Here is a 23,455-nt window from a genome sequence, read left to right as displayed (position 1 = left end):
GGACAGGTGGAGGAGGGGTTTGTCACTGAGTTTCTGGTTGGTAGCCAAGTCCAAGTCTGGAAAACAACATGATTCAAGTCAGAACTTTTCAAAAAAAAATATTAAATTCTTTATTCAGTGACTCACGTGTGCAGAACCTATGAGTTGCCTACACATAGTAAAGTTCCTAGTTTATGGATATCTGGTAGTAGGCTAGCATATGACAGTTCTCAAAGCACGCTACTCTCGTCTAATGTCTTATGCTTGTCTAAAATTCTTACTGAGCCACACTGGGCATACTCACAGACATTTGGGCCTGAGAGAACTGAGATCTACCGGTAGCTGTACCCGATGTCAAGTAGACTGCTGAGCAGGTAGGGAATGCCAACTCATGTAGCTCAATTAGTTAATTTCTCCTCTAAGAGTCTCCGCATCTTTCTGCTGAGGCTGGAAAGTTTGCAGAGGCGTGGACCTGAGACATTAATCAGGGGGAAACATGACGTCATTAGACAGATATGTAGGATAAGCCTTAATATAGGAAGGTTCTCAACGTGCTTGATAAGGCCAAATGCAAAAGTTCATTCGGGAATTAGGACTGTTGTTCTGTTGTTGTTGTTGTTGTTGTTATTTTGCTTTGTTTTGAGACAGATTCTTCTGTGTTATCTATGCTTGCCTTAAATTTGGAGCAATGCTCCTGCCTCAGCCTCACAAGCTCTGCCACTAGGGCCAGTAATGGTCTTGTTGTCATATTAACTTCCCAGTTCTTCTGCCTCTCATCTCTTCTCTTGTATAAAAACAGAGATGAGACAGACAGATGGTGGCATAAGAAATGCAGGAGTCTGAGGATAAAGAGGAGGACTCTGTGTGTGTGATAGAAAAGGTTTAAAAAAGAATGGGGACTTGGATGGAAATGAAGAGGAGGAAAAGACTAATGTGTGTGGTTGAAAAGAGATACACTGGTTACCTTAGCAACTGAGATTCCTTTAACCCTTGGTCCTCACTAGCCGGAATTTCTGAAAGGGAATTTCTCCCCAATGTCTCTTTTCGACCACAAGAGGGCACAAGAAGACGTAAAATTCTCTGTTCCTGGCATCACACATATACATACCCATCTAGGATGATTCTGACCTATGTTTATTTTCAATATCATTTAATGTGCAGAGAAAAATCAAAAGAGAGATACCAAGTGATCAACAGAACACGTGACAATGTCCAAAGGTCCCTACTGCACTTGAATGATGACCTCTGTGCGAAGCAGCTAGGACACAGAGAGCAGTCACGAAGATTAAAACAATACTAAGTGTGAAAGGTGGTACCAGGCAAAGACACAAGTCACACACTGAGCTTCAAGTCTAGCTTTCCTAGTGGCTAAGACTTAAGGGGAGTTATGCAATCTCTCTAGATCTCATTTTCTTCTCCCGTAAATGTTTCCTCCATGGTTTGTTAGATATTAAATGAGACCATGTTTTTGCCAAGTGCTAGTACAAAGTCTAATATTCGGCAGGTGTCTTTTTCCTCTCTTGTTTGTTTACGAAGTGTTTTGATTGCAGCTCCTCCAAATCATCTCATTGTTAAACACTTAGCCAGAAAATATGTAACAAATATTAGAATGCTAAATACAGTTGTGTGGCAAACCCATGGCAATTGTCCCACATGCTGTGTCCACACTAAATTGATCCTAGATCTTTCATGTTGGCACGCTATGCTGCCTCAGGATCTGTCTGCAGAGAGAAACATCGCAGGCATTGCCACTAGTCACGTGGCGCAAGTGGAAAACTTTGGAGGTTTCATTCCTGTGCAGTTCTGCAGATAAATTCTAGAAAACTTACTTTAAAACGAGAAACAATTTAGCTGGATTTAAGACAATTACATTGCAAATGAGTGGGTTGCTTGAATAGAAACACAGAGATCTCCGTGAATTTAAGATCTGGAAAACAGTGAGAGAGAAAAAATCCTGGTGATGGTTGAGGGTAACCTAGCACATACACAGAGCAGAAGAGGCTATTTAGGGAGACCCTCCAAGACCGTGTGTGCACACTAGAACAAGCTAGCATCCTGCAGTTAGTTTTCTGCCCTGGTTCGTGCATAATGATCCCGTTATCATAACTGTTTCCATAGCACCCAGAATCCACAACCTCAGTCAGTGTAATTGTTGAAAAAACGGAAAGGCAGTTCAGGGTGGCATATCCAATCACAGGTGCCAACTCCTGCCAACATCAATCTCATGTTTCCTGGCTAGATGTGGCTCCTTTTCTAGAGAATTGCAGGGACCCCAGTTTTGACTCTGACTTTATAGGTGTGTCAACATAACTATTCCCACATATCTCACATAGTTTACACATGTGTTACTGGGGACCATGGAAGTCAGAGAGATGACCCTCAAGGATCTCAGCCATCATGGGATTGGTGCGGGGATACCCTGGGGCATCTGGACAGCTTTAGGAAGGTAGAGAAAGGCCCAGCCTTGGGAAGTTGCTGACCCTAAGACTGGGCTACTTCATGTGATTTTCCAAGGCTGTATGATTTTTGTTGAATATGAGATGGGCCGCTAATTGACTTCTGCTGAGTAGGATTGGCTCTTTGTGGCTCTTGAAGGATTGGCTCATGGTGGATCTTGCGACTGACTTCTCATTCCCACCTTCTGAAGGTCTGGCTTTCCATTCTTTCCTGTACCGTGTGTAGTTCTCATCCTCATCTTACCCATATAGGACAGGAAATATAAAACACCTGAGCTTTGCAGGTTTCACTCACAGAGGAGACACCTCAGCCAAGCCAGCCAAGGCAACCCAAACAACTCACATGTCAAGAGACTATCCATTTTGCATTCTTTTGCATTCTGTTTATTATTTAGACCCTGTTCCTGTGACTTATTACATGAATGGACTCTCATTTTTTTACTAGAAGGAAATGAGGGATACATGTGAAGAGAGAGGTTAGAGAGCGTGTGGGGGTGGTGGGAGTGTCAGAGCAGAGCAGTGTGGGACCAGAGAAACTCCAATGAGGTCAGAGCAGTTATTGCAGCTGTCTCCATGGTGCACACTGCCGGCTTCTACTTCCTGTGTGACCTCCAGCAGGTGTGAGAGGGGTTAGGTGGGGGCTTGAGCTGAGGTATATGGGTTCCCTTTAGAGACCCTCCTTGTCCCTCTTGCTCCTCCTCACTGTCATGGCAACGGCCAGAGGCCAAGGTAGAAAGGCCTGCATGGAAGGGCTTGGGGGCAGGATGTGGCAAGTGTGGTTCTCAAAGTGCTCAGAATGTGGGTGAGGGGAGGAACTTTTCACAGGCACCCCAGATGTAGGACCTGGTAAATGTCAAACCACATCCTGTTGTGACTCCTTGAGATGGAGCTAGGGCAGGTGGCTGTTCTGACTTGGTGCTGATGGTACTTAGAGATAAACAGGCTGGCAGCCAGAACTGAGCTCAGATACCTCCATCCCTTCCCCCATTGTCTGCAGCAACCTAAAAGACCCCAACATGCATCCCATCACTTGCTGACGTTTGATGGAAAGCCATTCTTCTTATCACTGTTTTCTTATTTCATTCATGGTCCTATATATCTTTCTTGGAAGAGACCAAGGAAGCAGGTGTTAGAGACCACAGTGTGCCTAATTAACTGTGGGACTCAAGATCAGCACTGTCTTTTCTCAGGTCATACGTCTTGTGAGACGTGTCACAGATGGGTGTGCGTCTGGAGTTGGGAGGAACTGAAATTTCCCCAGTTATCATCTCAATGCTACAAGGCCTGCAGAATTTTGACCCCCTAAAGCAATGAGTAGAGCCTGAAGACTCCTTCCAGAGCACCTTGGTTCACAGAGATTGAGGAGGTCTGGAAGGCTGCGGATGATAAATGCATCGTCTAGCACACTGCGGCTGGGGACAGAGGAGGATGAAGTACTGATTCTCTGAGTCTTAGCAGATCCTGGACTCCGGGCACAGTTCTAGAAAGTGTGCTCCATATGAAGCTAAGGTCTTGCTGTGGTTTGATGAATCACTTGTATAAGAATAAAGCAGGCAAGATGATCCTATTTAAGATAGTGTGAAGATGGAGGGATAAATATAATGAACTACAGAATTAGAATCCTGTAGAAACTAGAAACGTAGGAGAAATACACTAGAGAAATGTGAGAAGAATTACAGGACTTTTTGTTCCCTCCCACACCCTCAAAGATAGAAGAACGACGGTTTGCACTCACAGAGGGGATATATGGCTCAGGAGCAGTGCATGTGTGAAAAAGAGCTAGAGTTTTGAGTCACAAGGCATCTCTGAGTCAATGGCAGGATGTAGATAAAAACTGAAAAGTTACCCGACACAAATGATACCTAAGACCTTGAAAATAAGGGTTATAACTAAGTCCCTCTTCACCCTATGTAGGTCAGAACCCATCTGGTGTTGGGTCCTTCCTGAACATACTGTGTTATGCCCAGGTCACAGACTCCCCTCAAAACCAACTAGAAGACCGAGTCCTGTATGTAAAAGCGAAGAGCCTTTATGCTTAGACAAGTTTGCAAACTCAGACTCTCTGTGTGCCCAACATGTTGGAGTGATTGGAGAGCCCGGAGTTCATTTAGGGTTGGGTTTTTACAGTAGCAATGGTAGGGGTGAGGGATTTCTAAGGTTCAGGACCTGTGAGTGACTGACAGTTGTCTAAGAGTGTGCTGGCCTGTGATCCTATCTACAATGGTTGGAATGTTAGGAATTTCCTTTGGATGGTCTGTTCCTGGGTGGGGCCTGAATGGTCTCAGTTTGTGACCTTTCTTGGAACTAGGTTTTGCCTTAGGGTAAACTACAGAGACTCAGGCCTCTATTGAACGTCTTTGTCGTGGCTGGGTCCTACATCTGCCTTCAGAAGGCCAGAAGGATAGAAGTGAGCTGAAATGGTTTCATAAGAAAGTTACCGATTTGTGAAGAGCCGAATGCTCAGAACTGTGTGTTTGGGGGGGTGGGAGGGGGATGAGAGGAATGGCAACGTTGAGTATGGGAAACATATTTATGTGAACATAAATTACAGCATTTGATAGTTACCAACTCTGTGCAATGTAGACATTGCATGGACTGAGTAAGTGAGTGTATTGAATCTGTCTAACACAAGGGGAAGCTGAGTCTTTGGTGGCCACTTGCTTAAAGTCACATTGCTGAGGAAATGCAGGAATAATGCCTGAATCCAATCTTTTTGGCTTTAAAGATTATGCTTATTACAGTCATCGTTTTTACTCACAGATTTCCATAGTCCTCTCCAAGTGTTCCAACTGCTTCTGCAGCCCTCCCAGGGGAACAGAACTATTAGCTGAGGAAAGTAAGACTCATGACCTTAAAAAAGTAGGAATTCTTTGTAGGATGCCCAGTGATTGAAGAACTTATTCAGACAAGTGAAGATCTCTTTGCACAGGGACAGTTAAAACTACATGGGAAGAGTGGGAGGGTTCACTACTGTGTTGCTGTTCTTTGACATGTAGACTGTCTGTAATATCCAGGTCCAATTCAAACCAATTGATCATATAGTGAATGTGTAGAGCTGTAAGTGCTGATGTGTCCTAAAAGTTGGATATGATGTCACTGTTCCCAAACCCATCACTTACAGCAATGTATCTGGCTGTAACACAGTGGGTGGCTGTACTTAGGGGATCAAGACACTTACATTCATAGATAAGAGCTGGAATCAGTTTTCTAAAAATCTAATGAAACTTTGGAAACAGGCACAATAGTTGGCCCATTTCAATGCCCTTTGCTGACCAACAGATGGTGTTTTCTCTTCTCTGAAAAGACTGCTTCCCCCCTGCCCCCCCAGGGCAGCCTTCTTCAGAAAGCATGCACAGGAAATGAAGAGACTATGGATAGAGAGGGAAGATAAACATGCAGCTGCGAATTAGGTGATGGGAATAGTTAACTGAATATATCTTGTCTGTTGGAAGGAGATGTTTCAGGGAAGATCTAACCTGTTAAAGTGATTCTTAAAGAGAAGCAGAGTGGTAGAAAATGAAGGGAGTTTTGATCTGCAAACATGCAGGTTGCAAAAGGCCTTCAGAGGGAGGGGGAATATCTACCCTAACACCATGACATGTTTTGTATTTGAAGCCAGATTTCCTGAGCAATCTGAAAACGGACTTGTGGGCTCTAGTCACCCTCTGTTCCCCAACACTCTAAAGAGAGCTGACTAGGCATGCCCACATTTGCGTTTTAACACAGAACTTCAGCAGAGGACGTGGAGTACCAATCCTCTACTCCCACATCCATCCCTCACGAAGAGCTCTTATGTAAGGCATGTTGGACCATGCGTCACACCATCCTCTCTGGGTCACTACAAACAGGAAGAATGGAGAAATGGTTCAACATAAGAAATAGAGTTGTTAGTAGGATCGGTTGGAATTACAACCCCTTTTCTAATGTCTTTTTCTTTTTTCTTTCTCTCCATAATTGCTTTCTTAAGAAAGAACAAACCTTTGTCTCTGAGACGATTGTACAGACTCCTGAAGCATCTCCATTCCACAACTTACATAGCCCAACACTGAGAACTGTAATGGGAAGATCTCCAAGGATACTGGTGCCAATAGGAAAATTCCTTGAGGCTAATGGAGTTGACTCCAGTGTCATCCACACAGGAATCCTTTTGCCTTCCAGGAAATTATCATTATCCTGTGACTACCAGATGTCTCCTAACCCTTCATAATTGACAGATCTATATAGGTTATGGGATAATTCTTCTTTGAGAGTGCTATCTATGAGGAATTCGGTGTATGTCAAAACTTGGGGACCTTCAGGAAGCTTTTAAGAGAATGGTTTATGTTTGTCTCTTCAGTCAGTAAGCATGTCTTGCCTCAGCACTGTTGACACTTGTAGAGTTTGCTGTGGACCATCTTACATTCTGTGTATCTTACTGACAAACAAGTTATATCAGACCTGAGTCTAGAATGAGTGGACCTATTCAGATAAATGAAGACTCTCTCTAGTGTTTTCCTTTGCAAAAATAACTCTGGACCCAACTGTTCTTCAGAACCTCCATCCTGAGCTGTCCTGTGCTCCAGTCTTATGAGAACAATCATAGTTCACTCTCTGTATCCTAGGGTCACACATCTTCAGTAGCCTCTCTGTGCTTACTTGTCTTAGATCCTACAACAAACATTATTAATACCCTCACCTCACTCACTGATGCTCAGCTTACCCTCAGAGAGAATGGAAAAGATGCTGGACTGGTACAAAAGGATCCACTTTGATTCTAGAGAAAAGGACAGAGGCAGAAGAGGTGGACTTCTGAGTGTTTCATGTGTTGTGGTTTGTGTTATTTGGGACAGACAAGGAAACAGTCATTAAGACTCGGAGAGACATTTGGAGGCTTCCTCAGTCAGACAAAGCGTTGGACGGGGTAGAGTTTGTGATTTCATCTCTGTTATGGCCCCTGGACTGAGAAAGTGAACTCCATCTGGCCTTATCTTCCAGGGGAAAGACCTGTTGACAAGCTCTGTGGCATCATCCAGTAGCACCTCCCACAGCCTCCCACCTCTTCCTGTGCCTGTTTTCTGCATCCAAAGGGAAGCAAACACCAGGGCTTCAGACCCAATTATCTCCCACATGATGTTATCCTCTCCCCACGTCCACTCTTGTCTAGTGCTAAAGGCGCTTCTTCCTTCACTGATCTGTTTATTCATACTTTGCTCTCTAACACCCCTCCTTGCTCTTACCTCTCTGGTCCACAGAACACCCACACTTTCTTCAAAGCCTTTGCTTGCTCTTCTCATGTACTTAACTTCCCACCCCTACATGAGAATGGAAACACTGCATGTGCTTACTGTCTCCATAGGTCTAGGGGGTGGAAGACATCTTTTTGTGAATGCTGGTATAGAGCTTAAAACATATACCCCTCCTTCGTCAGTCCAAAGAGCAATCAGGGTTCCCTACCCTGTGGGAAGTCTGAGGACCACCCACCTCCATCCAGCAGCTGGGGGGAAGAGACAGAAATCTTTAATAAATAAATAAATTAATTAATTAAAAAAAAGTTCTGAAAAAAAATATACCCACTGTTTTATATTTTAGCCATCATTAAAACAGCTACAGCAAAAATATATACAAAAAAAACAAAGATTACCACTAGAAAACCACAAAAGTAGTGCAATTGAAGAATCTAAAAAGTTATCATTTATAGGTGTTATGATCTCCTAAGCTGAGCCTGACATGAGGCTCATTCTTTCTGGACTATGAAAACTCCTAATCTGGAGCCCTCCAACTTTTCTTCCTGGACACACAGTATCTTACAAGGAATAGTGTATCTTTAGAATCATATCCACCCAGACCTTCTGAAGGAGGCTTTGTTTAGAAAAAGGTCCCTGCAGCTGCAATTGGTTAAAGGCTCAAAATGGAAATGTTCAGGCTCTAAGGTGAGTTTCAAATCCAATGACTCATGTCTTGAAAGAACGAAGAGGGTTATACATACACAGAAACATGGAAAAGAGTGCCACATCAAGGCAAGGCAGAGATGGGAGAGGAGCTGACACAAGGCAAGGAGTGCTGAGAGCAATGGGAAGAAAGAACAAGAAAGAATCACTTGTTGAAACTGCCAGCAAACACTGACCTGATGGCAATGTGATTATTTTGGGCTTGGGGCCCCCAGAAATGCAAGAGAATTGATTTCCATTGCCCTAAACCACTTGGTGGAACTTTGTTGTATATCTTGTACATGTTGTGTTGACAACCTTGGAAAACTGATATTCTTTGGAATTTAGGCAGTCTCAGTGTGTTTCTTTCTAGAGTTCCTTTCCCAGAGGGTGCTAGCAGCTACTCTAGGGTCACCATAAACACAGGAGTAAGCACAGTACCGTGATCACTGCTCCAGGGTCAACATGACTCCATGACTAAGCACAACATCATGGTAGCTACTCTAGGGTCACTGTAACACATGAGTGAGCACAACTTCGTGATTACTGCTCCAGGGTCACTGTGACTCCATGACTGAACACACACCATCATGGTCCCTGAGAGGGTGAAGCTTCTAGATCTTTGGAAAGCATACTGCAGTTTCAGATCTGCAAACCACAGTTTCTACAGCTATGAATTAGGGAAATAATTTACTAATAGTATCACTATAGTTGTAAATGCACAAGTCACTGTCCAGCCTATTGTCAGAGACAATGACAGTCTCTCAAAAAGGGACTTCTTCATTGCCTTCTCCTTTCTTTGCTTTTGGACTTTGCTTCTTATCCAGACACTAACAACTAACCTTGATAGAGGCCCCTGTCACTGTCTTTCTTCTATGCTATGTATTCTCTAATCTCTGCCAAGCATACTTTTCTATTATATTGATTAAACCACATTGTTTGCACTTCCAAGGTAAATTGTCTCTGTCTGAGAAGCTGCACCCAACACCCTCAGCCCAAAGTGATCTGGTTTCAATTTGACAGGAAAAATTTACACGTTGGAAGGGTTTACACTTCACATGCAATACTTTAGCCTCTGCAGGGCCCCCACCCAGAATCTGAACCTGTGTGCCATGGTCCTGGAGAGACCACTGCTCCTAGACTTCACAGGTCAGTTTTTCTACTCTCATTGCTTTCTCTAAGACCCCAGGCTAGACATGGAGAGGTTCACAGATCTTAAGTTAAAACTTTCAAACAAGATAAACCAGAGGTATTAAGGACAAGCAGAGATAAAACTCAAAGATGTAACAAAAGACACTGGAGTCTGTAATCTATAGGTCTGTTTAGCCTCTGCCCTGTGCTGGGCGTGTTATTGTTAGTGGTAGTTTTTTGTTGTTTTTTGTTTGTTTGTTTGTTTGTTTTTCTCTGTCCTTATCCTGCTGGTGTTCTAGAGTGGACTCTTTGCCTTTCAGAGGAAATGACTCTGAAAGGAGGATTTGGAGTACAATACCTGGTGCTGACGGTGGGGGCTGGTGCGGGAAGAAAAGCAAGGAAACAGATTTGCCACTCTTTGTCTTTTCAAACCAGTTAAAGTGTAACAGCAGGGCCCCCAAAGATACTGTGAGACACAGTCAGGTCCAGTCAACACTTTTATTGCCTTAGTCTGTTTCAGAGTCAGGAGGTTGGTCTTTGGGAAGTGGCTAGGAAGGACAGATATTCATGGAGGGGGAAGCATGCTGCTAAGAAAGAATAACTCCTTAGGAAGAGGGATTGGAGAAGGTGCAGAAGAATCCAGGATCAGGATGGAGAGCAACTCAGCATGCAAAAGAGCCAGTCTCAGGAATTCTTTTTCTTAACCTGAGGAGGAAAGGACATTGTTAGAGCTCCAGAAGCCATGAAGGAGGGAGGACAGGTCAGTTGGGTCCTGAGTAAGATTTTGAAGAGAGCTCTTCATCCTCCGGGAGGGCATAGGTAACGTTTCCCACATTTTCTCTTTGGTCTGTATCTCTTAAGGTTCTTTTGAGATGACGGGATATAATGGGTTCTCCTCTGAGATGCCCTTCCATTCCATGTTCAGTAGTCTATACGCTCCCTTCAACTGCTTGCCCCATCCTTACCACAGCCATCAGCACCAGGGCACTGACCAACACAGCGTACAAGGCAGCTTTCCCCAGAAGGATCTCATAGAGGATGGTGGCAGACAGGACCCCTTGGTGATAGGACACTGTTGACAGGAAAGGAGAATGGGTAGTGGCTGTGAGCAGACAGTGCTGGAAACCCTCGTCCTTGACGTCTAGAGGTTCTTGGCTTTCCAGAGTCCAGACCATGGAAGAATTAGAGAAAGGCTTACTCACCTGAGGTGATGCCACAGTCTGAAAAAAGAAGCGGGGGGCGGGAGGGAGAAAATACTGGTTAGAGAATGCCACTGCTTTGGAATATTGTGCCCTAAACAACAAAATAAATGTAAAGCTGGACTCAAAGACCACAATCACGTGCAGATCAGATGGTATCAGCACCGCTGCACACTGCTATTCTTATACTGAAGAACAATTACAAGACACTGCCACTGTGAACTTAAAAATCTAGGACCAGTGATGGGGCTGAGACACAGCTGGTAGATGCTGAGTTGCATTGAAGGTGTGAGGAAACCCACCAGCACAGCTCAGAGGCACTAAAGAACTGCAGATCCACAGGGACTGAGCGGCCCCATTAAGTTTAAGTACTCTGTGGGAGGAAGTAAATACTAAGGTTTTCTATCACCATGCCCTGATTGACCCTTCCAGCACCCCAGCTTTCTCCTGGCTCTATTCTTCGCTTCTACATGGATCTTGCCATTTTTCCGAGGTACTGGTGCGGTTCCTTATCAACACCCAAGGTCCCACGTACCTGCACTGCCCCAGGCCTCTGCACTGATGTTCTGGGTGACAGGCTTGGGCGGGGGCCCGGTCCACGAGTCTTCATCTGTAAGCCCATAGAACTGGACTTGGCAGCGGAAGCGGTTGCGAGGATTGTGCCAGAAGGTCGCAGAGACCCTCAGGCGGCTGCTCAGGCAGTAGGTGAGGTTATTTTTCTCCATGTAGGGCTGAGGGTCTGTGCTGACTCCACTGTGGACCTCCTTGCCATTCACCCACCAGCTCAGTTCCACGTGGTCAGGGTAGAAGCCCCTGGCCAGGCACACAAGGGTGGCCATTTGTTTGTCGACGATCTCTGCCTCTGATGGCTCAAACAAGGTGACCTTGGGCAGACTCACCTTGCTCAAATCCTCTGGAAAGTAAAGAGGGGTGGGATTGGCATTTTGCTGATCACTCTCTGGATCTGCTAGAGACTGTCTGTATCTGAGAAGAAGAACTCGAGGGATAAGAGGGTTTCTAAAAACGCAAGCATGCTGCAGCGGGGCCCATTTGCTTTGCAATCACTGTTCCATTTCTTTTTTCCTTCACCTGCTATTTGTATTTATCTAGTGGACATCAATGTTCCCTGTCCTTCCATTCTCATAAGGGGAGACTATAAATGGTCCTGTTCAACACACTACTCAATGTCCCTTTATTGACATTGTCTTAATTATTTTCCACCAAGAAAAGGTTACTTCTGATCATCATATGCTTGTATACAAGATCACAGGGGCCTGCCACAGAAATTAGAATTGCAGAAACCGAGTCTCAGCAATGACCTTCCATGTCCGTGTGACCTTGGGAGAGTCTCTATAATGGCTTTGCACCATGGTTTTCTTTGTTTTCTGCTTGCAGAGTGGGATGCTGTGCAGCACTGACTTCCAGAACTGACAGAAGGATTCAGAATATCCTGTCATAGCTGGGCTCTCTGTATCCGAAGCTAAAGGGCAGAAAGAATGGAGGATAATTGAGGATGAGATAGATATTTGGCATAAGGAAGCTACCCTCAGGCCCTGATCTATAGACGCCCTATTCTCATACTTGGCACGTGAAGCGACCTTGGTCTGCAGTGTGTTCAGGAGGATGGAAGGTTTACTGAATTTTGTGGTGTGTGAAATAAACCTGTCAACTTCTCTGCCTCCAAACACCATCTCAGCTCTTTGTATTTTTCTGACTATTCTTGGTTTCCAAGCAGTTTGGTGAAGATGAAGAGATAGATATTTTGGTTCAGCAAACCAAAGTCTTCTGAATAATGGAGAAACTTTATCTGACCCTGTTTTATATTTCTACAGTTATCACCTCATTACAGGGCTCATGACATTGGCATCCCACCTGCACAATTTGCATACAAGATCACAGGCTCATAGTGCTTGGTTTTCAACTCTGCAGCCATCTCTTTTTAGTAGAAGTCTGCACATTTTCTTTTCTCTTTCTTTCTTTCTTTCTTTCTTTCTTTCTTTCTTTCTTTCTTTCTTTCTTCTTTCTTTTTTATTTATTTATTTATTTATTAAAGATTTCTGTCTCTTCCCCACCACCTCCTCCCTTTCCCTCCCCCTCCCCCAATCAAGACCCCCTCTCTCGTCAGCCCAAAAAGCAATCAGGGTTCCCTGCCCTGTGGGAAATCCAAGGACCACCCACCTCCATCCAGGTCTAGTAAGGTGAGCATCCACAAAACTGCCTAGGCTTCCACGAAACCAATAGGTACAGTAGTATCAAAAACCCATTGCCATTGTTCTTGAGGTCTCAGTAGTCCTCATTGTCCACTATGTTCAGCAAGACCGGTTTTAACCCAGGCTTTTTCAGACCCAGGCCTGCTGGCCTTGGTGAGTTCCCGATAGAACATCCCCATTGTCTCAGTGTATGGGTGTACCCCTCGCGGTCCTGAGTTCCTTGCTTGTGCTCTCTCTCCTTCTGCTCCTGATTTGGACATTGAGCCTATAATTCGGGTTCTTAGAGAAGCTAAATAAGAAGGAAAACCCAAAGAAAATCATATAGGCATCCTCCTGAATATTAACCTTCATCAGGCGATGAAAGGAGACAGAGACAGAGACAGAGACAGAGACCCACAATGGAGCACCGGACTGAAATTTCTTTTTCTTTTTTGACAGGGTCTATGACCCATAACGTGCTTGAACTCACTATGTAGCCAGGGTTGACCTCACATTCATGCCGTTCCACTTACCTCAGTCTCCCCCAGTGTTGGGATTGCAGATGTGAGCCAGCACACCTGGCCACATTTTCCTTTTGGGCTAAGCTTGAAAGCATCCTCGCTACCTCTGCATCTGCTCAGCCTCTTCCCCGGATGCCCCATTTTCTATTTAGCAATGTACCTAGGACTTTATGGGCTGAACCTCCACGGAAAAATAATATTCTTACTTCTCTCTGTAGTCCTTGGTGCTCTCAATTCTGCTTAGGGTCTGACTAACCTCCCTGTGTCTCAGAGATCATGTCTTTGAGAGTCACCCAGCTTTCTGTGGGAACAATGGAATGCACTCCTCTGACCACCTCACTCAGTAATCATCTAGCCCCTGCTGTGAAAATCAGAGTCAGGCACATCGCTCTCTGCCGATTAGTCTACACCAAAGCCAGGACAAATAGAGGCAGATACGAACGAACTTTACTCTGAGGTATTGCATGCATCACTCCATAGGGAGCCTGGGGTACCTATGTACATCTGTGTGTGTGAGTCCCTGAGGATTCTTGGGAGATGAAGGGGAAGTGTGTTATAGTAAGCTGCTGGTGGTATGTGCTTTGATTTGAATGGCTGAGGGTAAAATTATAAAATTCTTCTCCCCCCCTTTCAAACCACCATAACATCTGTATCTACAGGAGAGGTTCACACATCAACTCACCTAAGCTTACCATGTCACCAAAGAGCCAGGATTGAATTCAGCCTCATCTGGTTATGACATCTGGCTCTTTCTCTATCCCACCTGATCACAGGAAACCAGCATATCCTTTAGGCACACTTTAACATGGCTGATTTCCCTTGGATCCAGCTTAGCGTTCCAACCACAAATGCTGTCCACTGTTGCTATGGTTATCCAATAATGCAGGTCCACACTTCCAGGCTGTGAGTTATTTCTCTTCTACAGCTTTGGTCCCCATTGCCAGGTGATGGTTAATGGTCCATTCTTGTACTGAGATCGTAAGGTTGTTCAAGCATTTTTTCCCTCATCTTCCAGGATAATATTTGGACTTTAGTGGGTGTTTGTGAGCAACACACTCCCTTCACATCTGTCTCGCCTAAAATGAATGATGTGCTCACTAAAGATTTTAGGTCAGGATTCAGGGAAATGCTTTGAGGATAAATAGACCCCAGTGAATAAGATACCTCTGATTTGGGACTGACTAGCCATGAGAAGGTGTGGACACTAGCTAAGATTCCATCCCTGCTTCAAGGGAATCTCAAAGTTAAAGGAAAAACAGTGATGGAGTTTAAAAATTAAAGATCTGTTTTTAACTGTTCAGGAAAGAAAAAACAATCAATAGCACGTCGACACCACCAGGCTTTGGATTCTTCTGTTCCAGTTTATGTTTATCTGCCTGTCCTTGGTTTCTTGCCTGGCACATTCTCCCCCTTTCAAAAGACCCTCATTCGAATGACTTTTGCTGATGAGACCAGTCTAGAGGTCCGCGGTACCAACTCTGGGACCCCGCTCCCTCTATCTGCCCCTTAGCTCTTTACTCTCCTCTTAGCTTATCAAAAACAAGTTTGTTCCAGAGCCCTAGATAAATCCTTTTCTTCACCGCCCAGCCAGTATGGTCAAACCTCAGAGAAAAGAGAACTAAACCGACTCTGTCCTAGCTTGCGAGAGAGCAAAGCTTAGCATCTGATACGCTGCCCCGCAGCCCTCCCAGAAGCGGTGAAGTTGAGAGCTGTAGCCTATTGTAGACTCCCCAGAGAGCCCTAACCCCGGTCCACACCAGATTCCCCCAGGGACCCGGGAACAAAGGCTGGGAGCCCGCGAGCGCAGGATACTTACCTAAGACCGTGAGCCGGGTGCCTGGACCGAAAAACTGCTCATACGAGCACAGAGGCGCAGCCCCACACTCAAACCCCTACAGTGCAGTGAGCTAGTATCCAGATTCCTGACATTCTCCCTGCGTCTTGGCCTCCCACAGGGCCTGGGAACCCTGTGCAAAGAAGCCAGCTGCCCCGAGGCTCACTGCTGCAGTTGCCAAATAGCTCACCTAGCACGGTCAACTGGCTGCCAGTTCCGAAAGTCAAGTCAAAGACTGAGAAGCATAACCCGGGAACTCGCAGAGAAAACCCTGCCAAGGCACCCGCACCCACTGCAACCCCAGCCCGCCGGCACCGCGCGTGGGGCCCCAGCTCACCTAGCACGAGGAGACGCGTGCCTGGCCCAAAGTACTGGGTCTCTCTGTTCACAGCACCAGAGCCCAGCACAAAAACACCCCAACTCACCTAGGACTGACAGTCGGGTGCCTGCACCGAAATACTGGGTGTTTTGGCTCACAGCCCCTTGGTACAGCACAAAAACTAGCCCTGGCTATTGTTACTTGGGAATCCCGGTAAGGAGACATTCCCCATCTTACCACCCCCATCACTAGCTCCAAACTTACCCAGCACGGTCAGTCTGGTTCCTGGGCCAAAATACTGAGTGTCTGTGCTCACAGCCTCCAGGCTCAGGACAAGAACCCGGTGTTGCCCACTCCTGCTATCCCAACCCTTGCTCAGAGCCCCATCAATCACAAGTGCCCTCTTGATCCCAGTATCCACTCCAGAAATCCTTCCACCTAGACAGGTCAGCTCAGGTGAATAGGAAGCTGTGCAGCTGTTCTACTCTGTCCATCTTACCCCCCACAGTCCCTCCCCAGCCGCCCTGCTTACCCAGCACTATCAGCTTGGAGCCTTCTCCAAAGTACTGCTGCCCGGTGTTTGCACAGCTCTGGGGTTACTGGCACAAACCCTGTCCATCCTGATTCAGGGCCTCGGATGGCTCAGTGCTTATTCTGCTAAGGCTTTCTGGCTCCAGGGGTCTCTCTGGCTATTATGCTGCCTCCCCTCCCACCTGTGTGGCCACTACCTTCTTACCTAGCACCGTGAGTCGCGTGCCTGGTCCGAAGTGCTGTTCAGCATAGGAACACAGCAGAAAAGGGCTGCCAAGAATTCTTCCTCTTTCTTCACCTTCCTTAGCATAGACTCAGGGTTGCCCGCTTTCCCCATCTACCTCCAGAACTGGTAAAGCAATCTGGACGCTGCACGAGGCAAACCTCAATTTGAAGAGGAGATGCAACATTTGGCTTGGGAATTAATATCCATCTAATTCACTCGGGGAATTGACACAGTGAACTTGAAATCTGAAGGCTTCCTTGTGGGGTTGGGTAGCCTCTGACCAGAAAAGACTTGTTACACCTTTCCCACAATGCGTTTATTTATTTATTTATTTATTTATTTATTTATTTATTTAATATTTTTAATGAGTTCTTAACTTATCGCTCATGTACAGATAGATACTTTGCCAAGGGTAAGCCTTATGAAAGGGGCTAAACAGTGATCCTACTCTCTAGATAGGCTTTCACATTCATGGGAGACTGTCTAGGACAAGGGGATGCATAAATATTGTAAGACCTTGTGAGATCACTCACATAGACCCCTTCCTCACATGACAAATGCATTCCTTGGGCTGAGCGTTGATGTTCTCAAGGGTAGAGCTTTTTGTAAAAGCGCCTCCTCTATTTGAATCATTGTGCCCCCCCCCAGTCCCCACAATGTTACACCATGATACAAAAATGTTTCATCCCCACGGATGCCCTCCCCCAGTGCTTTTCCTGCTTCAGACAGGGGCAGGAAGCCCAGGTGTTAGAGAGGTTAGGCCGACTGAGAGGGGCTGGGAAAAGGCGAAAGCTGGGCAAATTTAAAGAGAAAGGAGGAGCTTAGAGAAGATCTTGTTACTAATGGTGGTGCTGTTGATGGGGGTAGGGACCCCCTTTCTGATGGTGCTCTCACTCTGGGAGACTGTCTATGTCACTGGGTCTCCCCTCTTTGACTCCCAGTGCCCACCTGCTCAGGCTGGCATTTATAGTGAGGTGGGTGGGAGGAGTGAAGCGGAAGGGCCCCAGCAGGAGAATCCCCAGAACACAGAGACAAGTAGCTCTGAAACTTCCATCAGTCGTTGCTATTGCTTAATGGAGGACGTTCAGCTGCCTCGCTCACTTATTCCTCAAATATTTAGCAGACACATATATGTTAGGTCCCATGCTATTTGCAAGGAGATGCGTCCATCCTCAGAGTGGCATGTTCTGGTATGATTTCTCAGCCTTGATTTTTGATTATTCCTGTCTCTGACTCTTGCATCCAATAAATGGCTAGACTGTGAAACATGCCGCTATATTGTGTGTGATTTTTCTGCTGTCTCCGGTCAGCAGGACTATTCCATAGAGTGCACAGAGTGCACATTCTCACGCCTTTGTCTGATTATCTATCGGCAGTTTATCAGACAGTTCACACAGCAACTTCAAAGCAACAGCTTTTATTTCTGCTTTTTCTTCATGACTTAGTCCCTTTATAAAGAAATGGATTTCTTGGGGACGGGTTTAGTTAGCTCTGCTCCCTGGGTTTTCAAAAGTAACACATTACAGTTATATTTGTTTAGTGAGCGGGTAATGTGAACGCACATGTAAATGTATGTGTCTGTATGTAGCTAGACATGCATGTTTGCATAGATTAAACTCTGAAATCATACGCAATAGAGGGGGAAGAATGTGTGGAAGTGTAGATGACTGTTCTGAGAGGGCCCTACTGAGGTGACTGTGTCTAGTCTAATATAGGGTCACTTTTATTATTTCCCTCTTCATTCCCAGGTTTATTAAAGAATTACTACCAAGTGTCTATCCTGAAACAAAATTCCAGGGTACTATAAAAATAATATACTAGTTATGAAGGAACCACCAGTTACATGGGAGTTGTCAGGTAAGAACCAGTTCCCATTGAGTATGGTAAGAGTCGTGAAGGAGGTCTTTACAAGGTGTCAGACAACAAAATACAGGTTGTAACTTAGGGAGCTAGAAGCAAAGAGTGAGCAACAGATGCTAGGGAAGGCTCCAGGAAGAGAGTGAAGCCAATGCTTAAAGCCAAATAGGGTTTACCGAGGGAGGCGGGGCACCACAATGTTCCAGGTGGGGTTGGCAGGAGAACGTGCAGAATGGAATGGGAATATGAGAGGAGTGGGGCATGTAGGGTTATGAGGTAAAGTGAATCATCAGTTCTTTATGCCATCTTGAGGATGACAACTACCCCACCATGGTGACATGACTACCCCACCATGGAGACATGACTACGTTACCATGGTGACATGACTGTTCCCACCATGGGAACAACGAGAACACAGGAAGCTTGTGAATGTTTTCCTTCTTTTTTTTCCCCCAAAACAGGATTTCTTTGCAGCTTTGGAGCCTGTCCTAGAACTAGCTCTTGTAGATTAGGCTGGTCTCGAACTCACAGAGATCCACCTGCCTTTGCATCCTGAGTACTGGGATTAAAGGCATGCGCCACCACCACCCTTAAAGGTTTTCTAGATGAAGAAATAAGGCTTGCTTTTGATAAGAAGCTGCATTATTTGTACTTCTAGGCACAACCATGGGATGTTGTTTAAATCCCTCTATTTCACTAGCTAAAAATTTACCAACAGATTCATATCTTAAACAGAAGACACCTTTCCCACTGAAATAAAATTTTCCAAGACAGTGCATGATCATGTGATCAGCTGGGAACGTGGCTTGGTGAACAAACACTTGTGTTCATTGAGAGGCTGAAAGGAAGATTGGTGACACAGGGAACCAAGCCTTGTTAGTCACCAGGACATGACCAGTTGCAGAGGGATACATTTGTGTAACCTATGACTTCTCCCCAGAGTGCTTTTTGACAGTCAGAAATTTCCTGTACTCAGAACTCCTGTCTTTCTCTCTTGAAAATTTCTATTTTCCATCACCTCCCATTAGCCTCTTCTATTACTCTCAGGGTTGGGGCCCTCATTTTTCTTACCTGAACTGGCCACCACTTTTTGTTTTGAGTATCTCATCTTTCATGATTGATCAGGGAGTACAAAGAGAGACAAGAAATAAAGACATCTACACGCACAAGTTTGAGTCGGGTCATTCTAGAACAAGTTTATTGGTTATGTTTTTTGATTGTATATATGCTAGGTGCTCTCCAGGGCCCAGGGATTTCTGATGCAGATGGGTAAGTGCACATGACTAATAAGCAGACTTTGGGACACACAGACAAATGAGGACAACTCTTCAGAAGTGCTCAAAAAAGGAATCTGTATTAGCAACACAAGGGGTTGGAAGTTCTGGGCTCCGCCTCCAAGTCTGGCCTCAGGAATTCTTTCTTTTGACCTGCAGAAGAGAAGGGTTTTAGATTTACCAAGGGCCCAGTTCAGTGGAGCTTGAGGGGAAGAAGGAAGGCCATTCAGAGAAATGATAGGGCTCCTCAAGTATCCCTTGGGGTTTTGGGTTACCACAGATTGTCCTCTGCATGGCTCATTTATTGCAATTCTTTGAAGTTTCTGCTTGTCTTTTATGACATGGGAGCAAAATTCTCTCTATTGCTTAGCTCTAGTTCTGCTAGAGCCCCTCAACCCTTGGATCTTAATTTCTTGTGTACCGTGTATCACCTCCCCTGTATGGTCCATTTGCCCTTTCCTTACCATGGCCATCAGCACCAGGGTACTGACAAGCACAGCGTACAGGGTGGCCTTCCCCAGCAGGATCTCATAAAGGATGGTGGCAGACAGGACCCCTTGTTGGTAGGATGCTGGGTAGAGTAAAGGAAAACAGGTCAGTACCTTTGGACAGGCAGCTAACTGCAGTCAAGGTCATGAGACATGAAGAGGGAGTCAGCTCACCTGAGGTAATGCCACAATCTGAAAGAAAAGAGAGGCAGGAAAATAAATGAGACCTCTCTTTATTAAGCAGACTGAGAATTAAGTCAGCCTCGAGGCTAGCAGAGACTGACAGGTCAGCCTCCCTGGGTGGCCCCAGAACCCTCGTTCTTCTATGGTGCCAATGCTAACCTATTACTCTTGAAACCCATACATCCCTTAGGCACCAATAATAATGATTCAGAGGCTGCACTACACAATGCCATAGAATGGAAAGGAGACCCTACATGTAAGGCTGCTGGGCTGAGGATCTAGTGTTAGGATTAGCTGTAGCTGTCTAATTTTGTCAAGTTTTAGTGCCCTGCCATTGTTTTTTCTGTGTCTGGACTTTTTGGCTTCTGCCCGCATCTTTCCATTTCTTTTAGACACTAGCGATGCTCATTCGTCTTACCTGCTGCTCCCCAGGTCCCATGAACACACGTACCTGCGCTGCCCCAGGCCTCTGCACTGATGTTCTGGGTGACAGGCTTGGGCGGGGGCCCGGTCCACGAGTCTTCATCTGTAAGCCCATAGAACTGGACTTGGCAGCGGAAGCGGTTGCGAGGATTGTGCCAGAAGGTCGCAGAGACCCTCAGGCGGCTGCTCAGGCAGTAGGTGAGGTTATTTTTCTCCATGTAGGGCTGAGGGTCTGTGCTGACTCCACTGTGGACCTCCTTGCCATTCACCCACCAGCTCAGTTCCACGTGGTCAGGGTAGAAGCCCCTGGCCAGGCACACAAGGGTGGCCATTTGTTTGTCGACGATCTCTGCCTCTGATGGCTCAAACAAGGTGACCTTGGGCAGACTCACCTTGCTCAAATCCTCTGGAAATGAAGAGAGGAGGGCTGATTTGAGAGTTGTCTAGGTCTGGCTTAGACTGTGTGAGAGAGGCCTGGAAATGGTTATTCTAAAGCACAACTATGTCATAGTAGGTCCTGCTAGCTGTCTGCCACCATCTAACTCTGTTCTGGATCTCCCTTGATGCTCCCTCTCTCTTCTTTATGGGTTTATTTCTCCCCCATTTTCTTGAGGAGTCATACCCTGATTAGAAAGTTCTGGACACTCTTGTAATGCCTTATGCACTGTGACTTTGTTTGATCACCTGTGAAAAAGAATATATGCAGCTTTGTGTTTCAAAACCTTAATCCTTGCATGGCTATCTGATCTTTTAGATTTGAAATAGTGGAACAGGGAGAGCTTGAATTTTGAGGCAAAACTTTCATATTAACATCACAGTCCTAAGAGCTAAGGTGATTTTTTTTTTGCTTTTTTGCTTACTATTTTCCTTTTGGGGGTGAGGTGTAAATTTTAATGTGTTTGGGTGATTCTACATACTGTCAACATGTGTTGCCTAAAAGAGACATTTTCCCCCCCTTAACATCCAGAAAAGTCTCCAAGATTATGAATACCTTGCTCAACTCTTCCCGCCCCCACTCTCTTCTGCATGCAGCTTGCTTTGAGGTTCCAGCTTGTCTCTGGCCGGCTGCCTATCTGATGTTCCGCATCCACTCCTACACTGAGGTGTAAGAGGGCTGTGGTGGCTTGCTCAGGAAAACTGCCATGCTGTGGAAAGTATTATTCATACGTTGAACTCTTCTAGTTTTCCAGTGCTCAGCAAACCTCCTTGATGAGTTTCAGAATTCTAGTTCACAGCCTAACTTTGCAGTCCTTAATGGAGTGAAAGACTAAGTTCCTCTAAACAAATCTTAAAGCACAAAGAAGTGGGTCTCCACTGGAGTGGCCTGGGCCCCACATGCTAGGAAGAGGGGACAGAAAAAAACTTTTTAGGACTATTGAAAAGAACAACTCCCTCTGAAGATGGCGTTTGCACACAACCTCCAAGCATCCTTCCTTTATGTGGAATTTAATGTCCTCCCTCTCCGGCTGGGTTCTGACAGAAAAGCAAGGTTCTCATGCAGAAACATGCCAACAAGAGGTCTCTTTCTCTGTCTGAAGTTGAGGGCTTGTGGGGGAAATTGAGACATGGGTTTGGACAAAGACAAACAGTGTCTTGCAGGATAATGAGATGACTCCTTTAAAAGAATTCAGGAGAGAGAAAGGGTATGGGAGGAAGGAGAGAGGAAGAGGCAGGATGGGAGTGATGTAGAACTTCATTTATCAAGTTCTCAAAATTAAAAAACAGACCCATTCATTTTGACTTAGTCCTTTACGTTAATTTTAAATTGTCCTTCTTATTTTAGATGTCTTGGAGAGCCTGGGACAGCTTAGCATTTATTTATTTATTTATTTAGGAATATCACCCCAGACAATTCCCCCAATTTATTCCTTTGAACCTCAGGCATTTGAATCCAGTGTTGAGGAGTTTCCTTTAGCATCCATAGCATTTGTCCTATTTAGAGAAGAGTATCTAAGCAAGCTTCCAGTCCTGGGAGGATTGAGGTGCCCCATTCTTTCATCTTTTTCTGTCTCTCAGACATTATCACTTCCCTCCTCACTCCCCTAGCCTGTCTGTTTTCCTCCCAAGCACAATATCGGTTATGTTGGGCTTTCATGATAGATGCATTAGTTTATTATCCCAAGAAGTCCTGGGGTCTGAGGACCACTTGTCTATTTTCTCTTTTTTCGACATAATCTGGTGATAAAATGTCATTTTTTCTAGTTGTAAACTTAATCATATCTATGCCAAAGTTACCCACCAAGTACAAATAACTTCAAACTCCCTGCAGACAGCTAAAGCTCCCGCAATGCTATAAAAAAGACTTGTGACCGCTGCTCAGGATCAGCCTAATACCACCAGCCTGGTCCCCTCTGCCGTCTAGCCCTTAAGCCACACTAGGAAGGAAAACACAAGTCTTCAGAGACTGGTAGAGAGAGGGAGAAAGAGGAAGGCAGGATTGGAAGCCTGTACTAGAGTTCAGGGTGATATTTGAAATCAGAAGACAGAGCTATGCACCAAAGCAGGTCAGCAGCGCAGGAGAATGGGATGGACAGGGTGGAGAAGTGGTACTAGAGAGAAAACAAGCAGTGCACCGATCACAATGTACGGACGATCCGAGTCCAAGGAATAATAAAAAGGAGAGCCAGGAAACCCAAACCCCAAAGCAAAGGCATTCTGTGTGTAGAAGGAGAAAGCAAACCCAGGAATTAGCAAGCTACCAGGCTCTGGGGAAGGTTGGAGAGGGCACAGGGTTCCAGATGGGAACAGGTGACTCTGCCTTCCATTCCTATACCTAAGTTCCTTTCCCAGACCATCGTGATCCAACACAGGCACCCCTCCAGTCAGGAATAGAGCCCCCATACCTGTCACAGTGAGCCGGGTGCCTGCTGCAAAGTAGAGGGGCGAATTATAGGAACACAGCTGCAGGAGGCCTTGGTAAAACCCACCTGCAGTCCCGA

General features: G+C 45.5%; 2 gene segments (V, D, J or C); both read right to left on the bottom strand.

Annotated features, from left to right (window-relative positions):
- Positions 1-9,956: 9,956 nt before the first annotated feature.
- Positions 9,957-16,402, bottom strand: LOC126505240 (T-cell receptor beta-2 chain C region-like). The segment is given in 6 exon segments: positions 9,957-10,177; positions 10,438-10,544; positions 10,675-10,692; positions 11,207-11,584; positions 15,799-16,010; positions 16,278-16,402. Coding segments are annotated over 6 exon segments (861 nt in total).
- A 2,922-nt stretch (positions 16,403-19,324) lies between these two features.
- Positions 19,325-23,455, bottom strand: part of LOC126505181 (T-cell receptor beta-1 chain C region-like) — a 306,961-nt gene continuing 302,830 nt past the window's right edge. Inside the window, 4 exon segments of the C gene segment in view lie at positions 19,325-19,575; positions 19,887-19,993; positions 20,085-20,102; positions 20,545-20,922. Of these exon segments, the coding sequence occupies positions 19,555-19,575; positions 19,887-19,993; positions 20,085-20,102; positions 20,545-20,922 (524 nt within the window).

This window comes from Alexandromys fortis, unplaced genomic scaffold (genome assembly GCF_014885135.2).
Source record: "Alexandromys fortis isolate MF-2015 unplaced genomic scaffold, M_Fortis_MF-2015_v1.1 scaffold_57, whole genome shotgun sequence".
Lineage (NCBI taxonomy): Eukaryota > Metazoa > Chordata > Mammalia > Rodentia > Cricetidae > Alexandromys > Alexandromys fortis.
The sequence above is the reverse complement of the archived record's forward strand: the minus strand, read 5'-3'. Positions and strand labels throughout refer to the sequence as shown.